The 23,678-nt window shown below is 33.2% G+C and overlaps 1 protein-coding gene and 1 pseudogene across 1 annotated transcript; both read left to right on the top strand.

Moving 5' to 3' along the window:
- The first annotated feature begins 2,223 nt into the window (after nucleotides 1–2,223).
- LOC139853987 (protein NRT1/ PTR FAMILY 3.1-like) lies at nucleotides 2,224–9,741 on the top strand (annotated as a pseudogene).
- Nucleotides 9,742–11,190: 1,449 nt separating this feature from the next.
- Nucleotides 11,191–14,498, top strand: LOC139853986 (protein NRT1/ PTR FAMILY 3.1-like). The gene is made up of 4 exons (XM_071843322.1): nucleotides 11,191–11,287; nucleotides 12,099–12,316; nucleotides 12,483–13,042; nucleotides 13,583–14,498. The coding sequence occupies exons 1-4, from the start codon at nucleotides 11,191–11,193 to the stop codon at nucleotides 14,496–14,498; spliced, it is 1,791 nt and encodes a 596-aa protein (XP_071699423.1).
- Nucleotides 14,499–23,678: the final 9,180 nt, after the last annotated feature.

Here is a 23,678-nt window from a genome sequence, read left to right as displayed (position 1 = left end):
CAAGCCACGTTTGCTTTTGTGACTTTAGAACGACAATATTTCTTGATGTGACCAACCTTCCCGCACTTGTAACATGTGGGAGGTTTCTTTTCATAGTTACTTTTGTAACTAGTTTGCTCTTCTTCTTTTTCTTTGCTAGAAGAACTTTTCTTGAAGTTCTTCCCTTTTGAAAACAATACCGCATCATTTTCAAATCCTTTAGCCATTTGCTTGGCCAAAGCTTCTTGATTAGAGAGCAAATTCTCTAATTCTTCAACCGAAGGTTGAGTAGACCACCCCTGTATAGAGGTTATGAATGGAACATACTCTTTCTTCAAACCACGAATTAAATATCTTCGCAACCTAGATTCACTAATTTTCTCGTTTGTATCAATCTCTGAAATTTCAGAACAAAGAGTTTTCACCTGTAAGAAATATTCAGAAACTGACATACCTTCTTGTCTTGAGATTGCTAACTCATTTTCTAGGAATTGCAATCGTGCGGTATTCTTCTTGGTAAAGAGTTTCTCAAGAGTATCCCAAACCTCCTTTGGCGAGTTAAGATCACGAACGTGTTCTATGAACTCTTTGCTAATTGATGTCCTTAACGCAAAGAGAGCCTTCCCACACTTAATCTTCCATTTTCTTCGTGACTTGCCTTGCTCAAGAGTTTCTACGGGAATTATGGCATCGCTTCCGGCCACAAGTTCCCATAGGTCTTGACCTTGGAGATAAGCTTCCATACACATCTTCCAATACTTGTAGTTGTTGCCTACAAGTCTTTCCATACCATTGAACATACCTCCATTGTTTACATTTGAGACTTCCATTTATGATTAGCAAGAAACTAGTTTACACTTTGAGTAATTGCACACAAAGTTTAACTTAGGACTAAACTTATAATCAAGTTTATAACCAAGCTCTTGATACCATAAAATAATTAATAACTTGCTAGAATAGAAGTTTAGTAAACAAAATATGAACAAAGAATGTACAAACTTGAAGTGTATTGTAAATGGTTTTCCTTATTTTCAAATGTTACATACTATCTCTTTAAATACCAGAGAAATATTAAATGCATAATAAATGCAAGCCAACTATACCTAAGAAACATTAAATGCTATGTCTCTACAACTTTCCATAAACCTTGAGACTTCAACTATATTTTCATCTTTACTGCCCAAATGTGATAGTGCAACCCATTAAATGTTAGAATTGCTGGAGCAGTTGAACTAGATGCCATGTCTAGTCTAAAATTTCTTTATCGTGAATAAAACAGCCCCCCTTAAGAACCTGGCTCTGATACCACTGTAAATGTTCAAGAATAGAATAGAATTCTACACTTGAAAGATTAAAATAACAAGACTTTGTTGGTTAAGATTAAAATAGCAAGACTTTGTTGCTAAGTAGATTAGAATAAATAATGGAAGTGTAGAATAAAAATAATTAGAAAATTGAGTGTATTATTTGAAGATTTGTTATCTTATTCAACTCTCGATTACAACTCCTATTTATAGACTAACAAAAACTGACTTACTTAACCTCTAAGAAATCTTAGGAGGTAAGTATCACGAATACCGATAATTTCTTAACAAGTAAGAAAACTAAATATCGAAGTATTCTTTATAGATAAGAATACTTAATAACTAAGAATACTTAATAATTAAGAAAACTTAATAGCTAAGAATACTTAATGACTAAGAATACATAATAGCTAAGTATCCTTAATAGTTAAGAATACTTAATAGCTAAGTTTTCTTACTAACTAAGTTTACATAATATAAGATTAATGTTCAATAACAATCTTAGATACGCTAACAATTTCAACAAAAATTACAATCCAGGAGCATTCATCGAGGTGTTGATGAATGATTACGAAAGCTCATACTATTTAATTCAACAGTAACCAAGAAAATAGCACAACATGAACGTAAATAATTAAAAGGGAAAAAAACTGAAATACGTTATAAATCTGTAGTTGCAAATTTACCTCAGAGAGATATACTAATGTAGTCTCCAAACCGCGGTACACAAATAGTGCTTTATTGAAAAAGCAAGTTTACGAACCAAAATTCTGAAGGCCTAGTGGTTGGGGTTTGGATATTGTGACATTCTTGGGTGGTTATAGAAAGTGTCAGAAATATATAGTCACGTGATAACTCGGTTAAACTAGATACATCTGAGTAAAAATACTCGCTCTCGATTTATTTACTCAAAATTCAAATTGCAAAAAACTTCAACAAAATGGAACTAAAGAATGAGAACAATGAAGATGAAGAACCTATTAAGGTTGCAAAGCAAAAGAAGCTTGGTGGGATCAGAACAATGCCCTTTATCCTTGGTATGTACTTTTGAACCTCAAATTATATTTCATTTAGTTAGTTATTTGAGAGCGGTATAAGAAGCTAGACTCGACTGCCTGAAACACTAGTTGAAATCTGTCTGCTAATAACCATCTCAACGTAATTCTTTATCAAGCGTTTTATTTGGCTGCAATCTAAAAAAGTTGATGTAGCTTACGAAATTAAGTTAAAAAGCGCAACTTTTTCCGTACAAGAAGAATTTCGTAATTGGTTTGTTCATCATGGTACTTTCGATTTTTTAAGGTCTATGGTGATGTTTGTTCACCAGCAAATAATTGTTCATAAAGAATGAATAAAAGGCCACTGATTTACTAACAATATAACTAGTATCTATCTTGTTTATTCTCAATTTATTAATATTTTACACAATTATAACAAAACTATTTGCTTCCTATTCTACAAGTCTTCATATCATAAGTTAGATTATAATTTTCATTATCATTATCTATTCTATGATCATATTATAAACGAGAGTAACTAATAACTAGTGATTCCACAGCGAATGAGATATGTGACAGATTTGCCGCGACTGGTTTCCAAGCCAACTTGATTACCTACCTAACCGAACAACTTAACATGGCGTTGGTGAAGGCATCCAACACCCTAACTAATTTCAACGGCGTTGCAAGTTTTATGCCCCTTATTGGCGCATTTATTGCTGATTCATTTGTGGGTCGCTACTGGACCATCATCATAGCCTTGTTTGTTTATGAAATGGTACACTCCACACCAACTTACAAAATGGATGTTTCAGATTGCTTTCATTCCAACAATTTATGCCTTTTGAAATAATCAGTTAAACAGTTGGTCTAAGCAAACTAATTTATTGATTATAGATGGAATTAGGAAATAAGTACCTTCAATAAGCAATCCCAAACACTCCGTTATAGTTGTCAGACGTATTTAATTCCGTAAATATTTATCTAATTCAGGGGATGATCATCATTACTGTATCATCAATCTTGCCACAGTTCAGCCACAACAGTGTCCCACCCAACTGAACTGCAAAGAAGCATCAAAATCTCAACTATCGGTTCTTTATATCTCCCTTCTTTTAATGTCAATCGGCTTAGGTGGCACACGGCCTTGTGTTGTCGCGTTTGCTACAGATCAACTAGATAGTATGAAACTAAAAACGCAAACGAAAAACTGGAATTTCTTCAATTGGTACTACTTTTTGATGTCACTAGCAAGTTTATCTGCGATAACTATTAGAGTAATAATTCTTTCGTATATTTCATTAGATGCAATCGGTTTATATACAAACCTACAAATCATTCTAGATACAATCATAACTAACAATCCTCTATTCTAGGGATTGATTTACAAGGCTATCCAATCCATAATTAACACAATAATATGTAAATATAACACCCATATATATAGAAGAGATATCCGGCTATTACTCCCCCGCAGTCGAAGCGTTAGGGGAACGAATGCTGAGACTGGAATGAAACTCTTCAAACAGCAACCGTGGCAAGCCTTTAGTGAAAATATCCGCAATCTGATAGCGAGTAGGAACATGAAGAATGCGAACTTGACCCTTAGCCACCTTTTCACGTACAAAATGAATGTCAAGCTCGATGTGTTTTGTCCTTTGATGTTGAACGGGATTGCCAGCAAGATAGATAGCGCTAACGTTATCACAAAAAACCAAGGTAGCCTTCGAAACCGGACAATGTAATTCAAGAAGAAAATTGCGTAGCCAACATGACTCAGCAACAACATTGGCAACCCCTCTATATTCGGCCTCCGCACAAGACCTAGAAAGCGTTGCTTGATGCTTGGAAGACCATTAGAGTAGATTATCCCCGAAATAGACACAGTAACCCGAAGTGGAGCGGCGGGTATCAGGACATCCACCCCAATCCGCGTCCGTAAAAGAAACAAGAGAAGTGGACTGCGACTTATGTATATGCAAACCAAGAGTTGGCGTACCCTGTAAATAACGCAAAATGCGTTTAAGTGCTAGCATATGGACATCTTTCGGATCATGCATGTGGAGACAAACTTGTTGAACTGCATAGGAGATATCCGGGCGTGTAAAAGTCAAATATTGTAAAGCACCTGCAAGGCTACGGTACTTTGTAGGATTGGAATAAGGCATACCGGAAGTGGAACTAAGTTTACCAGAAGTATCAACGGGAGTGGCAGCCTTGTTACAGACCGTTAATCCTGCTCGCCGAATAATGTCCATAGCATACGCGTGCTGTTCAAGAAACAAACCAGTGGAAGACCTGGTAACCGAAATGCCCAAAAAAGAATGTAGGGGACCCAAGTCTTTCATAGCAAACTCACGAGAGAAGAGGAGCATAAGCCGTTGTCGTAACATATCATTTGAAGTAACAAGCACAATGTCGTCAACATAGAGCAAAATGTAAGAAATGTCATGGCCGTGATGATATATAAACAACGAATGATCACACTTACTATGCGTAAACCCAATAGTAGAGGAAAAATCTGCAAACCGTTGGTACCATGAACGCAGTGCTTGTTTCAAACCATATAAAGATCGTTTAAGCAAACATACGTGATCTGGAAAATTAGGATCCCTAAAACCCATTGGTTGATGCATATAAATGGTCTCATTAAGGGTCCCATGGAGAAACGCATTTTTGACGTCCAATTGATGAATTTGCCAAGACTTTGAAACAGCAATACTAAGAACCATGCGGATGGTGGCAGGTTTAACAACGGGACTGAACATTTCATAACAATCGATACCAGCTTGTTGAGAACGAACATCACCAACTAATCTAGCTTTGTATCGCTCAAAAGACCCGTCTGATTTCATTTTATGCCTGTAAATCCACATACATCTAATAACCTGCATATTAGTTAAACGAGGAACAAGAACCCATGTATTATTATCCATTAAAGCCTTATATTCGTCGGACATGGCACGTCGCCAATTAGGATCGAGTAGAGCATCTTTGGGATTTTTAGGAAGAGGAGAGATAGGAGTTGTGGCCGAGAGATTAAAGATAGTTTTAGGCTTAAAAATGCCAGACATACTACGTGTTTGTATGGTACGAGGTGGCATAGGTGGCGAATTAATTGGAGAGTTTGATGGGGAAGTATGGTTAGAAACAGAAGGTGACGAGCTTGGAGTGGGGGTTGTAGAATTGCTAGTAGATATTTGTGTGCTATCATGAGATAAGTTAGTTGGGCTAGAAGAGGCTGGTGAAGAACCATTAGATGGGCCAGGAGAGGGTGTAGTAGAGTGGGCCGTAGTACTGGGCTCAGAATGAACATTTGGGAAAGGTAGACTAGATATAGAAGCAACATGTGGTGTTGGGCCTGTTGGATCAGAAGCTGGATTAATTATAGTAGGCTGTGAGTGTAATAATGGGGACATAGAATCGTGATCAGTAAGTATGGCATAAGAAGTTAGAGAGGAAAGTGTGGTATTTGCGAAAGGAAAAGTTGTTTCATCAAAGATTACATGGTGTGACACAATTATTTTATTAGAGGAAATATCAAAACATTTGTAGCCTCGATGATTTGAAGGGTAGCCCAAGAAAACGCAAGGAGTGGAACGAGATGCGAGTTTGTGTATTTTAGTCGGCGGAAATAGCGGATAACATAAACATCCAAAAACACGTAAGTGATCATAAGAGGGGAGACGATTGTATAGCTTTTGGGTTGGAGAGATATTTTTAAGTAACTTGCTAGGAAGTATATTGATGAGGTAGGTAGCCATTTCGAGAGCATGGTGCCAAAAGTTAAGTGGGACATGAGAGTGAGATAGAAGAGTGCGCATTACATTATTTATGGCACGAATTTTGCGCTCCACCTTCCCATTTTGAGAAGACGTGTATGGACAAGAGAAATGAAAGAACATCCCATTTTGTGCACAAAAGTTATGAAAAATTGCATTGTTATATTCGATACCGTTATCACATTGGAGTTGTTTTATCTTGGTTGCAAATTGTGTTTGTACATATGAGTGGAATGCCTTAAATGTAGAGAACACTTGTGACTTGTGTCCGAGAGGAAATGTCCATAGAAAATTGGTAAATTATCAAGAAATGGAATATAATACTTGTGACCACTACTACTTACTATAGGTGATGTCCATAAATTGCTATGAATAATTTCAAAAGGAGAACAAGTATATGAATAAGAAGTAGAAAATGGTAACTTGATTTGTTTGCCAAAAACACATGATTGACAAACTTTATTACTAGAATTCAAAGAACAATTTATTGAAGCATTATTTCTAAGAGATTTCAATACATCGCCACCCGGATGTCCTAAGAAGTGATGCCACAAATCTTTACTTAAAGCAACAAAAGTTGATAGAGACTTGAGTTGATGCAGCAAGGAGGAGTGGAGTGGGTAAAGGTCACCGGTGCTATTACACCTTAGGATGGTGGTCCCCTTCGGAAAATCCTTCACAGTAAAACCAAAAGGGTTAAAAGAGATAGAAATATTATTATCAGTTGTCAAACGACGTACAGAAATTAGGTTTTTAATTAGTTGAGGAGCATAGAGAATGTCAGACAGTAATAATGGTTTTTGAAGAGAAGAAATAAACGAATGACCGAAACCATGTATAGGAAGGCGATTACCATTACCAACTAAAATATATTTATTTAGGCCCGAATGGAAATAAGACAAAAGTTTACCTTGCGACCCCGTCATGTGAGAGCTCGCCCCAGTGTCCATGTACCAGTTGTTATCGTCTGGCGGGTTCATAGTCATGGTGTACATGGCAGATTCTATGTCTGTGGGAGTAGTGGAACCAACAGAGGGAGCATACGTATTATAAGATGGACGTGGGCCAAGTATACCTGATTGCCCATTAGTGTTGGTATTGTTGGGCCTAGTCTAAGGATAAGTGGGGTAAGGACAAGGAGGTGAGGCCCACTGCCAAGCCCAATTAGGATTCTGCCCAAAACCATTTGGTGGTCCACCGGGATACGGGTTTTGTGGCCCAAAACTTGCTGAATTATTTCCTGAGAAATTTTGACCACGTCCACGTCCAAAAGTTCCACGACCACGGGATGAACCTCGATAATTACCTCTGTTGTTGTTGCAACCTCGACCGAATTGACCGTACCTTCATTGATTGTTGTTCGTTGGTGTAGATTTCTTGACCTGAGAAGGAGAGGAAGTGACTGAAACCAAATTCGTGCCTGAACTGGATGCCGATTGAGATGCTTGTTTAGCTTTGTGGCTTTCTTCCAAAATTAGCTTTGAACGAGCCTCATAGAAACTAGGAAGCTTGTCCATGTGGTTGATTTGAGAAGCAATAGAATCATACGACTCATTCAAACCGGTTATCAATTGCAGGACCAGGCGATCATCATCAACTTTGGGACCAACGTTGGACATTTGATTCGAGAGATTTTTAAGTTCTTGGCAGTATGCGGACATATTAGGGAAATCATCTTGACGAGTGTTAGTAAACTTGTGAGTGAGATAAACAGATCGAGTGTGTTGGTTGTCATGAAACACACTCTTAAGTCGATCCCAGGCTTCTTTAGCCTTGGAGCCAGTAACAAGAACAGTGCCTAATAGTTCAGCCGAGATGGTGCCATAGATCCATTGTAGGACTATGGCATCGAGTCGATCCCAGGTTTGCGTGACATCAGTGGTGTTGGTGGTTGCAGTAGTCGTGGAAGAAGAATCAGCATTAGGTGGAATGATATGATCAATGACCATAAAAGCTCGACAATGGATTTTAAACAGCTCGGCCCAAGACTCATACTTGTCGTTTTCCATTTCAAGGGTGATGGGTATAAAGTTTTGAATGTTATTCACGGTTATAGCAGGGTGGATTCGTTGATTGTCTGCCATTTGAAAGAAGGATATGATGAACAAGGACGTAGAAGAAGAAAGTGTTTGAGGGAGGTGAAGGAAAAACCTAAGCGATTGATACCATATTAGAGTAATAATTCTTTCGTATATTTCATTAGATGCAATTGGTTTATATACAAACCTACAGATCATTCTAAATACAATCATAACTAACAATCCTCTATTCTAGGGATTGATTTACAAGGCTATCCAATCCATAATTAACACAATAATATGTAAATATAACACCCATATATATATATATATATATATATATATAAGAGATATTCAGCTATTAATAACACTGGTTGTGTATGTACAAGACTATGTTAATTGGGGGTGGGGTCTTGGTATTCCAACAATTGCAATGGTGGTTGCATTTGTAATGTTTTTAGTAGGATCTCCGATTTATAAGAAATTAAAACCAGAAGGAAGTCCGTTTGTGAGACTTATTCAAGTGATTGTTGCTGCTCTAAAGAAGCGGAACGTTGAGGCACCATTAGATGATAAATTTCTATACGAGAACAAAGAACTCGATGCAAATATTTCTAAGGATGGACGACTTGTTCATTCCGATCAATTAAGGTAATTATTATACAACTAAAGTTCATATAATGTCATTGTATTATTTTAGAAAAATCCATTTGGGTCATTATGCTTTTTTAGCAAGCTCATTACACTTACAAAAAGTGTTTACTTATATCATTCTACTTTAAACCATTACAACCAAATGAAAGATTAAACCATCCCACATAGTCTAGTCGTTGCGACTCTGAGTTTCTCCTAAGAGGTCTAGGTTCAAACTTCACTAAAGCATATCCCAGGTAGCCTGAAAAGGAAGAACCTTATAACTAATGAAGGATTGCTAGAAAAATTATCAAATTGCAGGCTTAATACATTAGCCTTAAATTAGCGTCATAATACAGGGCTTAATGCTTATTGAACAATTTTAACGCTTATCGGAGGAACTTAATGCTTATCAAACGAGCTAAAGGTTTATCAGACGAGCTTAAAGCTTATTAGACGAGCTTAAGACTTATCGGACAAGCGTTTTAGTATCATTATGTTCATTAGCCCTAAATTAGTATCATAATGTTCATTGATTTTGCCTTTTTAGTGTATTGGCCCTAAATTAGTATCATAATGTTCATTAGGCCTAAATTAGTATCATAATGTTCATTGATTTTGCTATTTAATTTAGTGCATTAGCCCTAAATTAGTATCATAATGTTATTTTCGGTATGTATTTTTGAAGGTGGTTTGATAAGGCTGCTATAATAACCGAAGATGACAACAGTGACCTTCTTTCAAATTCACACAAATTGTGGCGAATTTCTACTGTCCATAGAGTCGAAGAACTCAAATCCATCATTCGAATTTTGCCAATTGTGTCAACAGGAATAGTATTTGTAAACCTTGTGCATTATTGTACTACTACATGCTTGTTACTGGGATACAAGTTGTAAACCTTGTGCATTATTGTATATGTGCTTGGCTATATACCTATAAGCCCGTTGAAGAGATAGTAAAAAGTACCGATGATGCAGATCAAGAATTAGTTGTTGATAGCATAGTAGTCGATGTAACCAAGTAATAAATGTACTACATCAATCAAAATATAGTCATCAACAAACATATGTATTAATATCTAATATATGTAAATTCATTTCATGTATTTTGCATTTTTAAAATAGAATAGAGTGGTCTGCAGCTATCACGAGATGGTTTATGTAATTATGCAGTAACAAAAACTACATCAAAAGTGTAGTACTAAACTCTTTCATCAGTTTCATTCAACAAGTTCATAGCTAAAAAAAGTTTCATAAAAATTTGTGCTTAGATGAGGAAGTGTTGGATTTAAGAGTCTAAAGATTTTAACTTTAACTAAACATTCACATGAGACAACTGTACATTATCAAGTCACTATCAGTGTTTTCGGTTTTATTTATGTGAAGATGTACTTTTAGTGAAGGGAGATGAAGTAAAATAATCATTCAATAAAGAACTGTATAGATGCAAAAGGTGCAAACGTATGGGAGTTGTTTCCTTATAAAGGTACACAGACTCTGCTTTTGTTTCTAAACATAAAAGAGAATAGTTTTTTTTGATAATTAAATAACACGGAGAGAACAATGCATGGAAAAGCTGTAGCAATAATTGAGCTTTTGCATACTAATTAGTTTAAGTGTAAAAGGTATTAAAGATGTATATAAAGATACAAAGTTTGGGCTAATATTTTTAGTCAAGTAAGTTTACGCACAAACGAATAACGCACAGCTTTGGGAGTTTTAATCCTGCTCAAGATTTTATATTCTAAACAAATCTGAAGTATTACTACACACGACCCAAATGAACCTCATAAATCCACCATCATTTGATGCCATCTTCCCAGAAATACACTCAAATAAATTCCAACATAAAATTTTTCTACTACCGGGTATATAGAAATTTTGAGTGGATTTATCAAAAACAATGTTAGAAATATCAATGAAAATGAAAGTTCTCTCAATTGCGTGTTTACATCACCATTGTTATACTTCTTACAAATGAAGCCCCAAAACTAAACGGGTTAATTAAAGTTAAAGTAAAGAGGCTTAGTATTAGAGAGAACTAATTATGCTAACAAGCACAACATTATGGTAAAACAGAAACACATATTACTCTATAATTGCAAATTTACCTCAAATAGAAATACTAATGTAGTGTCCAAAGCGGTCTATTCAAGGTTACACAAGTTGTGTTATATAACAAAGCGTGTTTACAAATTTCATAAGACTAAAAAACTAGAGGTTTGACATTAAGTGATAAAAGGTCATGTGTATATTATTGTTATTTCTAACAAGATTGAGAAGTCTTGGCTCCCTAAAGTTGGCCAATAATATGGCTTTATGCATATGGGCTTATTTTAAATTTATTTCAAGACCCCACCCTTACTAATCATTCATTCACTTGCCAGTATATGTGCTTATATTTATGTAATTATATACTGCTTTTATATAGCTTAAGGTTTACTCAAACTTCAAACTGCAAAAACTTCAACAAAATGGAACCAAAGAATGAGAACAGAGAAGATGAAGACATTAATATGGTTGCAAAGCAAAAGAAGCTTGGTGGGATCAAAACAGTGCCCTTTATCCTTGGTATGTACTTTTGATCCTCAAATACTATCTTATTAAACGTTTTTGCTTCTTTTAGAAGGGTACAAGGAGCAAAACTTTTGAAACACTGGTTGAAAATGTCCGCTAATTAGGGGTCCATCGGTTCGGTTTGGGTTTTTTCGGTTCAATTCATCGGTTTTGAAATTTTTGGGACCAAAACCGAAAACCGAATTCAAAATGATTTTTGGTCTATATAAATTAATAATTAATATATTATTAGTCGAATTCGGTTTCGGTTTAACCAAATTCAAAACACTAAAACCGAAAACTGAAAACCGAATTCAGATTTCAAAATCGAACCGAAACTGAACCGAAAACAGAGTTCAAATTCAGGTTGGTTTTCTTTAGGTTTGGATTCGATTTGGTTTTCGATTTTAAACGGTTTGGAACCAAATTTTTGACCACCCCTACCGCTAATAACCATCTCAGCATACTTCATCAGGGTTTAAGAATTTTAAGTTAAAAACACAAACATAAACAACTTTTGTCATACATGTCATGATGGTTAAGGTTAGTTTTTTTAACATAAAATTGGACTGTGGTGATGTTTGCTCACCAGCTAATGATTTATTTATTAAAAAAAATATATGAATAAAAGGTCCATGAAATACTAATAATATAACCTGTATCTATCATGACACCACCCTTATCCTTAAGTTAGATTATGACCATATTGTAAATGAGAGTAACCAATATCAATACTTTATATCAAACTACTTGCTGCTTAATTTAACAACATATTCAAATATGAAATAATTCTAAAAACTAACAAAATATTTTAATATTTTCACAGCTAATGAGATATGTGACAGATTTTCTGCCACTGGTTTCCATGCCAACTTGATGACATACCTAACTCAACAACTTAACATGCCATTGGTGAAGGCAGCCAACAATGTGACTAACTTCAACGGCGTTGCAAGTTTTATGCCCATTATCGGCGCACTTATTGCTGATTCTTTTGCGGGTCGCTACTGGACCATCATCATAGCCTTACTTGTTTATGAACTGGTTCAATTCGCATCCTAAGATATTTTTCAACGCGTGAAAGGGGTGTTTGAGATTGCATTCATTTTAACAAGTTTTGCCTATCGAAATAATCGCAAACACTCCTTAGTGAGCAATATTTACATCTTTGTCGATGTTTTAATTCCTTTAAAATGTTTATATAACTCAGGGAATGATCATCATTACTGTATCATCAATATTGCCACAGTTTCAGCCACAACAGTGTCCCACCCAAGTGAACTGCAAAGAAGCATCACAATCTCAACTATCAGTACTTTATATCTCCCTCCTTTTAACGTCAATCGGTCTAGGGGGCATAAGGCCTTGCGTTGTCGCGTTTGCTGCAGATCAACTAGACAGTATGAAACTGAAAACGCAAGCTAAAAATTGGAATTTCTTCAACTGGTACCACTTTATAATCTCACTATCGAGCCTAACTGCATTAACTCTGGTAGTGTATGTACAAGATAATGTTAGTTGGGGGTGGGGTCTTGGTATTCCAACAATCGCAATGGCGGTTGCATTTATAATATTTTTAGTAGGGTCCCCGATTTATAAGAAATTAAAACCAGAAGGAAGTCCCTTTGTAAGAATTATTCAAGTGATCGTTGCAGCTATAAAGAAGAGGAACGTCGAGGCACCATTAGATGATAAATTTCTATATGAGAACAAAGAACTCGATTCAAAAATTTCTAAGGATGGACGACTTGTTCATTCCGATCAATTGAGGTAATTTATTGATCTATTTTGGATGATCCACTTGGCTCATAGTTAGCTTGTTTAGCAAGATCATTACATTTACCAAAAGTGTGTTTTTTTTTTACATAATTCATTTATTTTTAGGGTTATTTTGACAGATAACAACAAAAAATATCATATAGTTGGTTCTTCAGCATATGCGCGCTTGATTCTGACCTCTAAATGACATATGATGCTAGAGTTGAAATTCACTTTTAACCATTAAGCACCAAAATTTTTCGTCCTCTTTATATTATATCAAGTACACTTATCAAACTGTTATGTTTTTTCATGTAAAAGGCTAGTAAAGTAATTTTACATCACTCATATTGTTTATTCAATATGATTATCAAACAGATTATTGTCATTCAGAACTAAGTTCGTTCGGAACCTTTGAATTGTTCAGTGCATAATAATTCTGTTTTATCAAAGGTAGACAGTTAAAAGAGTACACTTGGTCTTTAGTATTTAGTTCATTAACCATAAATTAGGTTCATAATGTTCATTGATTTTTGGTATGTATTTTTGAAGGTCGTTTGATAAGGCTGCTATAATAACCCAAGATGATACCCCTGACCTTCTTTCAAACTCACCCAAATTGTGGCGAATTTCTACTGTCCATAGAGTTGAAGAACTGAAATCCATCATCCGAATTTTGCCAATTGTGTCAACAGGAATAGTATACGTAATGGCGTATTCACACCAAATTACCTTCACCATTATGCAAGCTCGGACCATGGACCGTCACCTAGTCAAGAATAGCTCATTTCAAATACCTCCCGCTAGTATGGCGGTATTCGATGTCCTAGCCTCAATTATTACCATTGCGTTATATGACCGTGTATTTGTCCCATTTGCATCCTGCGTTACAAAAAACCCTGCAGGAATCACATGTCTACAACGGATTGGTATAGGCTTTATAATAAACACGTGTGCATCATTGGTGGCATCGTTTGTAGAGATTAAAAGGAAACACGTAGCACGAGATTATAACTTGCTTGACAAGCCAACTCAAATGATACCTATAAGTGTGTTCTGGTTGATTCCTCAGTATTCGCTTCATGGTGCAGCCGAACCATTCTTTCAAGTCGGTAAAATGGAGTTTATATATGATCAGTCACCCAAAAGTATGAAAAGTTCGGCGCTGTCTATTTATTGGACTGCAATCGGACTTGGACAATATGCAGGAACGTTTATGGTGACTATGGTTCATAAGTATAGTGTTGATCGAAATGGAAGAAATTGGTTGCCTGATAGGAATTTGAATAGAGGTAAATTGCAATATTACTACCTGCTTGTAACGGCGATACAAGTAGTAAACATTTTATATTATTATATATGTGCTTGGCTATATACTTATATGCCAGTTGAAAAGATTGTAAAAAGTACAGATGATGATGATCTAAAATCAGTTGAGGATAGCATAGTAGTCAACGTAACAAAGTAATAAATGTACTACTTACTACCTTTACCAAAACTATAGCATGTGGCGGCTTTTGGGTGATTCCATCGGGTTTCTTTGTTGCGGCTATTGGATGATGCGGTTGAAAGTTGCTGCATGTTTTTAATAGCTTTTGGATTTGTGGTTTTGAATGCTCGTGGAGGCGGCACTTCGGGAGGATTGGAGTTCTTTTAGGTCAACGATAGTTGGTTGTTTGGTTTGTTTTCAATAGATGGTTGGTTTGTACAGGGGTATTGTTTCAATGTAATTGATTTGTTTCAGACACTAGTTTAATAAGTATGATGATGATGATGATGATGATGATGATGATGATGATTGTTTGTCGGTTCAATTGGTTGGTTTCTTCGGAGCTAGGTTGTTAGAGTACTGGTCAATAGGTGGTTGTTCATTGTGTTGGAGTAAGATGCCGTTGTACCTCAACGGATCTTTTTATCTATATACATGCTATATGTATCTTCGGCCAAAGGGTGTACATTCGGTCGGTTTATGATTTATTTGGTATAATCAGTTTGGATATGAAATCAGTTTATTTGGATCAATTCACCAAATAATTGATATAAAAGTCATCTTAAAAACTTAACCACTAAAAGGAACAAAAACCAACATTTATAGTTGAGAAATCAATGATACGACTATGGAATTGATTCATGTTTTTAGTATGGAAAGAAAAAAAATAACTTGCATATTTTATACCACTTTCAACCATGACATCCTTCCATGACATCCATCGTCACTGCTAAATCAGCGCCACATCAACTTTATGTCTTCACTTCCTCCCTACTTCCTCCCATCACATATGCATAACACATCATTACCAACCATATACCTCACAAAAATCAATTAAATAATTAGGTTGCAAATTTTTAAGCATTGAGTATATGTAAATTAAACACAAGTAGGAGTGAGTCCGTCCTCGTTTATGCTATTTGATGACAAATTGGAGGGCGAACAAGAGAGAGAGAGAGAGAGAGGAACGAGGGCGGCACCATTGCCAACGGCGCCCTCGATGAAAAGGGTTGAGGGCGGGTCGAGTACGGGACCGTTGAGAGTGGTCTTAGAGATCAAAATCATCACGGAGCACGGATAATTTGCACTCTGATGTACTCCTGGGTACACGATAGATTACATTATACTTGATTAATTGTTATATATGAAGACACACTTGTTGAACGGCGTATGCAATGTCGGGTCGTGTGAACGTTAGATATTGAAGAGCACCGGCAAGACTTCGAAAATGAGTAGGGTTGGCATACGGTTGTCTAGAATGTGAACTTAACTTGCCCATCGTGTTGACGGGAGTAGAAACAGGTTGACAAAGAAGCATACCAGCGCGAGAGATGATGTCTTTGGCATAAGCAGATTGATTAAGAAAAAGACCATCTTTCGTGTGTTTAACCAAAATACCTAAAAAGGAGCTCAAAGTGCCAAGATCCTTCATTTCAAATTCATTTGATAAGTGAGACAGCAGCTGTTCACGTAGGCAACTGGTAGAAGTAACGAGGATTATGTCATCAACATAAAGTAGAAGATACGCCGTGTCTTTACCATGTTTGTAAATAAATAAAGAATGATCACAACGACTATGAACAAAGCCAATAGAAGCGAAAAAATCTGCAAACCGTTGGTACCATGCTCGAGGTGAATGTTTTAACCCATAAAGCGAGTGTTTTAAAAGACATACATGATTCGGTTTTTGCGGGTCTCGGAAGCCAATAGGTTGATACATATAGACTGTTTCGTGCAATTGTCCATGAAGAAAAGCGTTTTTAACATCGAGTTGATGTATTTTCCATGAGTTAGCGAGTGCTATATGTAAAACGGTCCTTATTGTAGCCTGCTTAACAACGGGACTAAACGTTTCGTGGCAATCAATTCCCAATTGTTGAGCACAACCATCACCCACAAGTCGTGCTTTATACCGTTCAAATGACCCATTCGAATTATGTTTATGTTTGAAAATCCACATGGACCGAATAACATTCATATCCTTTGTTTTAGGTACAAGAACCCATGTATTATTATCAACAAGTGCCTTGTATTCGTCGTACATGGCATGGCGCCAATTCGGATCGGCTAGGGCGGTTTTGGGATTAGTAGGAATAAGTGATAGAGATGTAGAAGTGTGTAAGTTAAATTGGATTTTAGGCTTGACGACACCTGTCGTTGATCGAGTAATAATGGTTCGTTGATGAGTATTTGTAACAGAAGCAGGAGAGTTGTTGGTTGATAAGTGTTGTTGAGTATGTTCGTGACTGGATTCAATAGACATTGGGCCTGAATTTGTGATGACCCGTCCTAATCTATAAGGACGAATACAATAACATATGATTACATCGCGAGGTACTTGACCTCTATATGATACATTTTACAAACATTACATTCGTTTTTAAAAGACAACCTTTCATTTCATCGAAAGTGGATAGGCATGCATACCATTTCATAATATCCAACCTATAAATGACCTAATCCGTCATTTAATTAATAATAATCTCTATTGAACTCAACGACTTGAATGCATCGTCTTTTGAAATACGCCATGAATGACTCCAAGTAATATCTTTAAAATGAACTAATGCACAGCGGAAGATTTCTTTCATACCTGAGAATAAACATGCTTAAAAGTGTCAACCAAAAGGTTGGTGAGTTCATTAGTTTATCATAAACAATCTTTTCCATCATTTTAATAGACCACAAGATTTCATTCAATAATCATACACTCGCAAGTGTTTAAAATTCATTCATATGGATTGAACACCTGGTAACTGACATTAACAAAATGCATCTAGAATATCCCCAAACATATAAACTTCGAAGTACTAAAGCAATTCAAATTCTCTGACTGGGCGTGTCAAAGCCCATAGATCTATCTTTAGGATTCGCGTAAATTGGTGGCAATTATAATAAACACCAATTCTTAGGCTACCAAGTTCAACAAGGGCGATATCCGGTATAACAATTCAACCATAGAATGTAGTTTCGATTACTTGTGTCTATTTCATCAAACATTTATAAAAGTGCATGTATTCTCAGTCCCAAAAATATATATTGCAAAAGCATTTAAAAAGGGAGCAATGAAACTCACAATACTGTATTTCGTAGCAAAAATACATATGACATCATTGAACAAGTGTAGGGTTGGCCTCAGATTCACGAACCTATATCAATTGTATATCTATTAAAACATATACTCGTAATCGAATAATTCTATTTATTATTAATGATGTATTTGTTATATTAATAATTTATAAGTTTCATTATTTACTTATATTTTCATTTTATATACGTAGATATATTAATATATTTAAGTTATGTAATTTAAATATATTTTTGTATATAAAAATCTTTATTTTTATACTTATAACCTTAACAACGTTATTAAAACTTTTAATTTTAGTAATCATAATTATTTTAATAATGATAATATAGATAATAATAATAATGGTAGTTTTAATGATAGTAAAATAAAAATTTTAATAAAAATGATAATAATGTTAACAAATTTTAATAATATCAACAATATTAATGATAATCATATTAGTACTAATAATGATAATATTTATAATAATACTTATGTTACTAATAATAATAATAATAATAATAATAATAATATAATAATAATAATAGTACTAAAAAAATATTAATGCTAATATTTATGAAAACAATAATAATTTATATTACTTTTATAATAATCATAATAATATTAATCATAATCATAAAAATGATAATACTACTAATGATAATAGGGATTATAATACTGATAAGTATGGTAATAATAATAATAATTATAATACTATTAATAACAATAATAATAACCATCATAATAATAACAATAATAATTATGATCATCACAATATCACTTATAATAATAATAATAATAATAATAATAATAATAATAATAATAATAATAATAATAATAATAATAATAATAATAATAATAATAATAATAATAATAATAATAATAATAATAATAATAATAATTAATAATTACTAATAATAATAAAGAAAGAAATAAAATAAAAGTGTATACCCTTTTCAAGCTTTTTTCTAAAAAGAAATGTCCCAGATCAGGATCGAACCCGAGACCTCTCGCTCACCAGACAACTCCCTAAACCAGCTGCTCCATTTCGTTTTTCCTTATTTAATCCATCCTAGTGTTTATTTAAACTATCTTCCTGTTTCATCTTCTTCCCCAATTTAATTCGATCGACCAAAGGACTATATCCCAATCCAAACAACTAATTGAGCTAAGAAAGTGTTTCTAATCAGGTTCCTAACTATAGTTCAAATCTGGATTGATTTATAACAACAAAACTGAAAATATTCATATCCAGTTCTTCATTCTTCATTAACTCCTGCCATTTTGAGCTCCGGAGTGATTAGCAACGAATTGAAGAAAAATGCTAATGTAAATGTGTTCTAAATGTATTCGTGAAACTATCTACAAACTTTGGAAAACTGAATCGAAGTATTGATGATGAATTTCGGAGTCAAAGCTTCAAAACAAAAAGTCAAATATCTGTTCAAGAATCAAATTCGTAATTAATTCGATATTTCTGATGAAATTGATGATTGACGAAGGTTTTATGGAAGATTTAACAAGTACTTCATGAAGATATCGAGCAATATAACTATTCAGATTGCAAAATCACAATTCATCTTCCTCTTCACAAAGTTTCGTCTGTATGAATATTTATTCTGATAAATTGTTGCTATGATGGATCCAACTCAATCGTCCGTGATATAAATCCATTCCTAGGGTCAAGTCTGAGTTGTTTTCTAGTGATGATTGAGACGACAAAGAATCACAAGCAGCACATAATATCAGAGAAAAAAAATGAAACAGATAATGATAATGATATGAATAACGCGTTTATATCTATATTTTATTTTTGTATATATAATAATTATTAATAATTAATAAATATAAATATATAATAATAATAATTCTTTTAATATTAATAGTGATAATTAATAATAATAATGATAATAATAATAATTAATAATAATGTTAATAACAATATTAATAATAATAACATTAATGATAATAATAATAATAAGTTGTATCTTTAATAAAAATAACAATACTTACAATAATTCTAATAGAAATACTAATTTTATTAATTATGATAATGATAAAAATAAAACAATAATAATAATGCTAAGACTTAATAATAATAATTTTTAATATAACACAATAATATTACTACATACCTATTTATATGGAATGAAATATTATAAATTTTTATATATATATATATATATATATATATATATATATTATTTACAAATTACTTATATTACGATATATATATATATATATATATATATATATATATATATATATATATATATATGTGGTAGGATCAAGAGGGAAGTAACCATTAGAGGGGAAGCAGGGGGAAGCAAAAAAAAATTTTTTTTCGTTTTTTGAAAAAACTTTGTTCACGAACATTATAGATGAGATGAAAATATGAATATTTTGTAGAGACACTTTGTGATAAATGTTTTTATTTTGGCGGGAAAACTCTCGAAGAAGTAATATATAACAATTATCGTGTTTTTCGAGCGTATTTTGAGGTTTTAGCTATTGGGGTTTAGATATTAGGGTTTAGATATTAGGGTTTATAGGATTTAGATATTAGGGTTTAGAAATTTAGGGTTTAGGGTTTAGATTTAGGGTTTAGATTTAGGATTTAGATTGAGTTTTTAACACGAACGGTTTAGAGTTTAGGGTTTAGGGTTTAGGGTTTGGTGTTTTGGGTTTATGGAATAAATCCAAAACACCAAACCCTAAACCCTAAACTCTAAATCGGGCTAAATTTTACTTCACAAAACATGAAAAAAAAAACGTTCATATTCTTCACGAACAATATTATCTTGAATGTTATTTTTTTCGATCGTTTCCCCGCCTAAATAATAACATTCATCACGAAGTGTCTTTTCTAAATTTTCATATTTTCGTGTGAGTTTGATGCCGGAAAAAAAAAATTTCAAAAAAAAACAGAAAAAAAAATTGCTTCCCCCCGATTGGTTACTTCCCCATTGATCCTGCCCCTATATATATATATATATATATATATATATATATATATATATATATATATATATATATATATATAATTATGTATATATAATTATGTATAGAAACAACAAATAATCATATAGAGTGATGGCATTGGGTTTAAGTTGGTGATAGATTATGATAGGGAAATGTATCCCTTATGTTCATATATATAATATAATTTATAGTATGATAAAGCAATTAATAATGCATGCTAATCAATTCAGTTTATTAATTAGCTATTTATGTGTTGTATGCGACTCCAGCAATGAAAAAGCCAGAAAAGATGGTAAGTTGTGTTGTTATTGTGAATTGGTATCAATTTGCAGACATGAAAAGATTTTCGATAAAGGTTGATCGTGATATGAAACAGAAATTGGATCCTTCAGTTTTCATATAATCATAATTAGTAATTATATTACTAATACTAAAAAATACTAATAATAATAATAATAGAAATAATAATAAGAAAAATGATAACAATAATGAAATTAATAATTTTAAGTAAAATGATAATTTTTAATAATAATGTTAATAATAATTAATAATATTTAAATCATAACTAAATCATACTTTTAATACTTTGTTATCGTTGTAAGTTATAATATATATATATATATATATATATATATATATATATATATATATATATATATATATATATATATATATATATACATCTAATCATAGCCTATTGTTCGTGAATCGTCGGGAATAGTCGAAGGGTAATTGAATATATGAACATAGTTCCAAAATTTTCGAGACTCAACATTACATACTTTGCTCATCGAATCGAAAACATATAAAGATCAAGTTTAAATTTGGTTGGAAATTTCCGGGTCGTCACAGTACCTACCCGTTAAAGAAATTTCGTCCCAAAATTTGATTGGGATCGTCATGGTTGACAATAACTAGGTTTTCATGACTCATACAAGCTGAAAATGAGAGTTTTATCATCATCGAGTAATATGGATAAAACAATTCCTTTATGTGAAAAGTACGAGTGAAGCTATCGCAAAAGAATGAAATGAAAAAATACATATTCGTCTGATGTGCGCAGAGGTGTATACGAAATAGTTATATTTTTGCTACGAAAAACTATTAAATACGATACAATTTTACACAAGTTATTTATTTATTTATTGAATGGAATATACCTAAACCTTGCTACAACACTTATAGGCAGTGTACCTAATCGTACAGTAGTGTAGTTTTTAGTAAGCCCGGTTCGTTCCGCAGGGAGCTAGCCAAGTTTAACGCTATATTTTTAAACTATAATGTAAAAATATAAAAATATATATATAAAAGTAGTAATAATTATTATAAAAGGTGGGTTTTACCGTTTAATGACCGGTTTGTCGATTTTAAAACTTAAGTCACAATTAAAACCTAATGTAAAATATTAAAAATAAATATAACTTAATTTAAAGCGTAAAGTAAATGACGATAATAAAATTGCGATAATTAAAAGTGCGATAAATAAAATGACAGTAAATAAAAGTTGCGATAATTAAAAAGTACGATAATTAAAAGTGCGACAAATAAAATGACAGTAAATAAAATTGCGATGAGATATAAAATAAAGGAATTATGCTTATTTAAACTTCCGTAATCATGATATTTGACGTGTTGATTTTAATTTATTACCATAACAGTCCATCAGTCATAAATATAAAGTTCAAGTGTCCTCGTCAAATTATCCTTATATCCGAAGTCAAATATTCCAACTAATTGGGGACTTAAACTGTAACAAGGTCTTAATACTTTGTTTAATAATTACACCAGGATATCAACTGCGTGTAACCCAAGGTTTTAATACTTTATTATCAATTACACCAAGTGTTCTTGTATGTAATCCACCCCTGTTTTAATGAGTCCATTGACTATTAATCCATTCCCGTGTCCGGTCAAATGAACGATTATTAGGACTTATAAATATCCCGCCCATCGTGTCCGATCGAGTGTATATGGTTATTTATAGATACGTCAAATTGTAAATCTCTATATTAAATTAACGAACTATCATTCAGTTAAACAAATATAAATCCCATTAATAGTCCATAGTCCAATTTCCAAAAGTGCCGTTCTTTTGTCCAAACCCCAATTATGGTCCAAAGCCCAATAACCCCTTCTTTAATATTTATTCCAACATCATGATTACTTCGATTCAATTAAGCATAATAATAACTTAGCTACAAGACATTAATTTAAAAAGGTTGAACATAACTTACAATGAGTATTAATCGCGTAGTGTTACACGGACAGAATTTCGACTTACAAACTTAAAACATTCGCCACTATAACCTTATTATTATTATTAATCTTAAATTAAAATTAAAATTAATATATATATATATATATATATATATATATATATATATATATATATATATATATATATATATATGTTGAGAGAATGAGAGATAGATAAAAAGTGTGTAAAATTCGTCCGAAAAACGCTTCAATTTATAGATGTGGCAAGTGGCTGGGTGCCATGCGACCACATGGATTTTCTTCCTCCAGGCCATGCGATCGCATGGCCGTCATTTCCTGGTCACATTGAATTTTAAACGTGGGCTGCTCGTATATATTTAATATATAATATAATATATATAATTTTATATAATTATATATATATTATATTATATTCTTGTACTCCGTTGACTTGTAATTTTATGCCCGTTGCGTCGCGCGTTGATAGTTGGTTCATGTCCCGGTTCCGGATTTTCGAACGTCCTTTCGTACTATTTAATATCTTGTACTTTGCGTTCCGTGGCTCGTACTCTTGTAACTTTTAGACGTTTCTCATCAATAATTTGAACCATTTTGATTGTACTTTGTACTTTTTAGCGTTTTGGTCATTTGCGTCTTCAAATCGTCGAATCTGTCTTTTGTCTTCACCTTTTATTATTTAAATGAATATCACTTGTAAATAGAACAATAGCAACTAAAAGCTTGTCTTTCTTGAAGGATATTGCTATAAAATATATGTTCATTTTTAGCATTATCAAATATTCCAACACTTGAGCGTTGCTTGTCCTCAAGCAATATAGAACTTGAATATAACTTTACTAGAATCACTTCTTTATTTTTTACACTTTGTA

The sequence above is a fragment of the Rutidosis leptorrhynchoides genome, chromosome 6 (assembly GCF_046630445.1).
Source record: "Rutidosis leptorrhynchoides isolate AG116_Rl617_1_P2 chromosome 6, CSIRO_AGI_Rlap_v1, whole genome shotgun sequence".
Classification (NCBI taxonomy): Eukaryota; Viridiplantae; Streptophyta; class Magnoliopsida; order Asterales; family Asteraceae; genus Rutidosis; species Rutidosis leptorrhynchoides.
The sequence above is the reverse complement of the archived record's forward strand: the minus strand, read 5'-3'. Positions and strand labels throughout refer to the sequence as shown.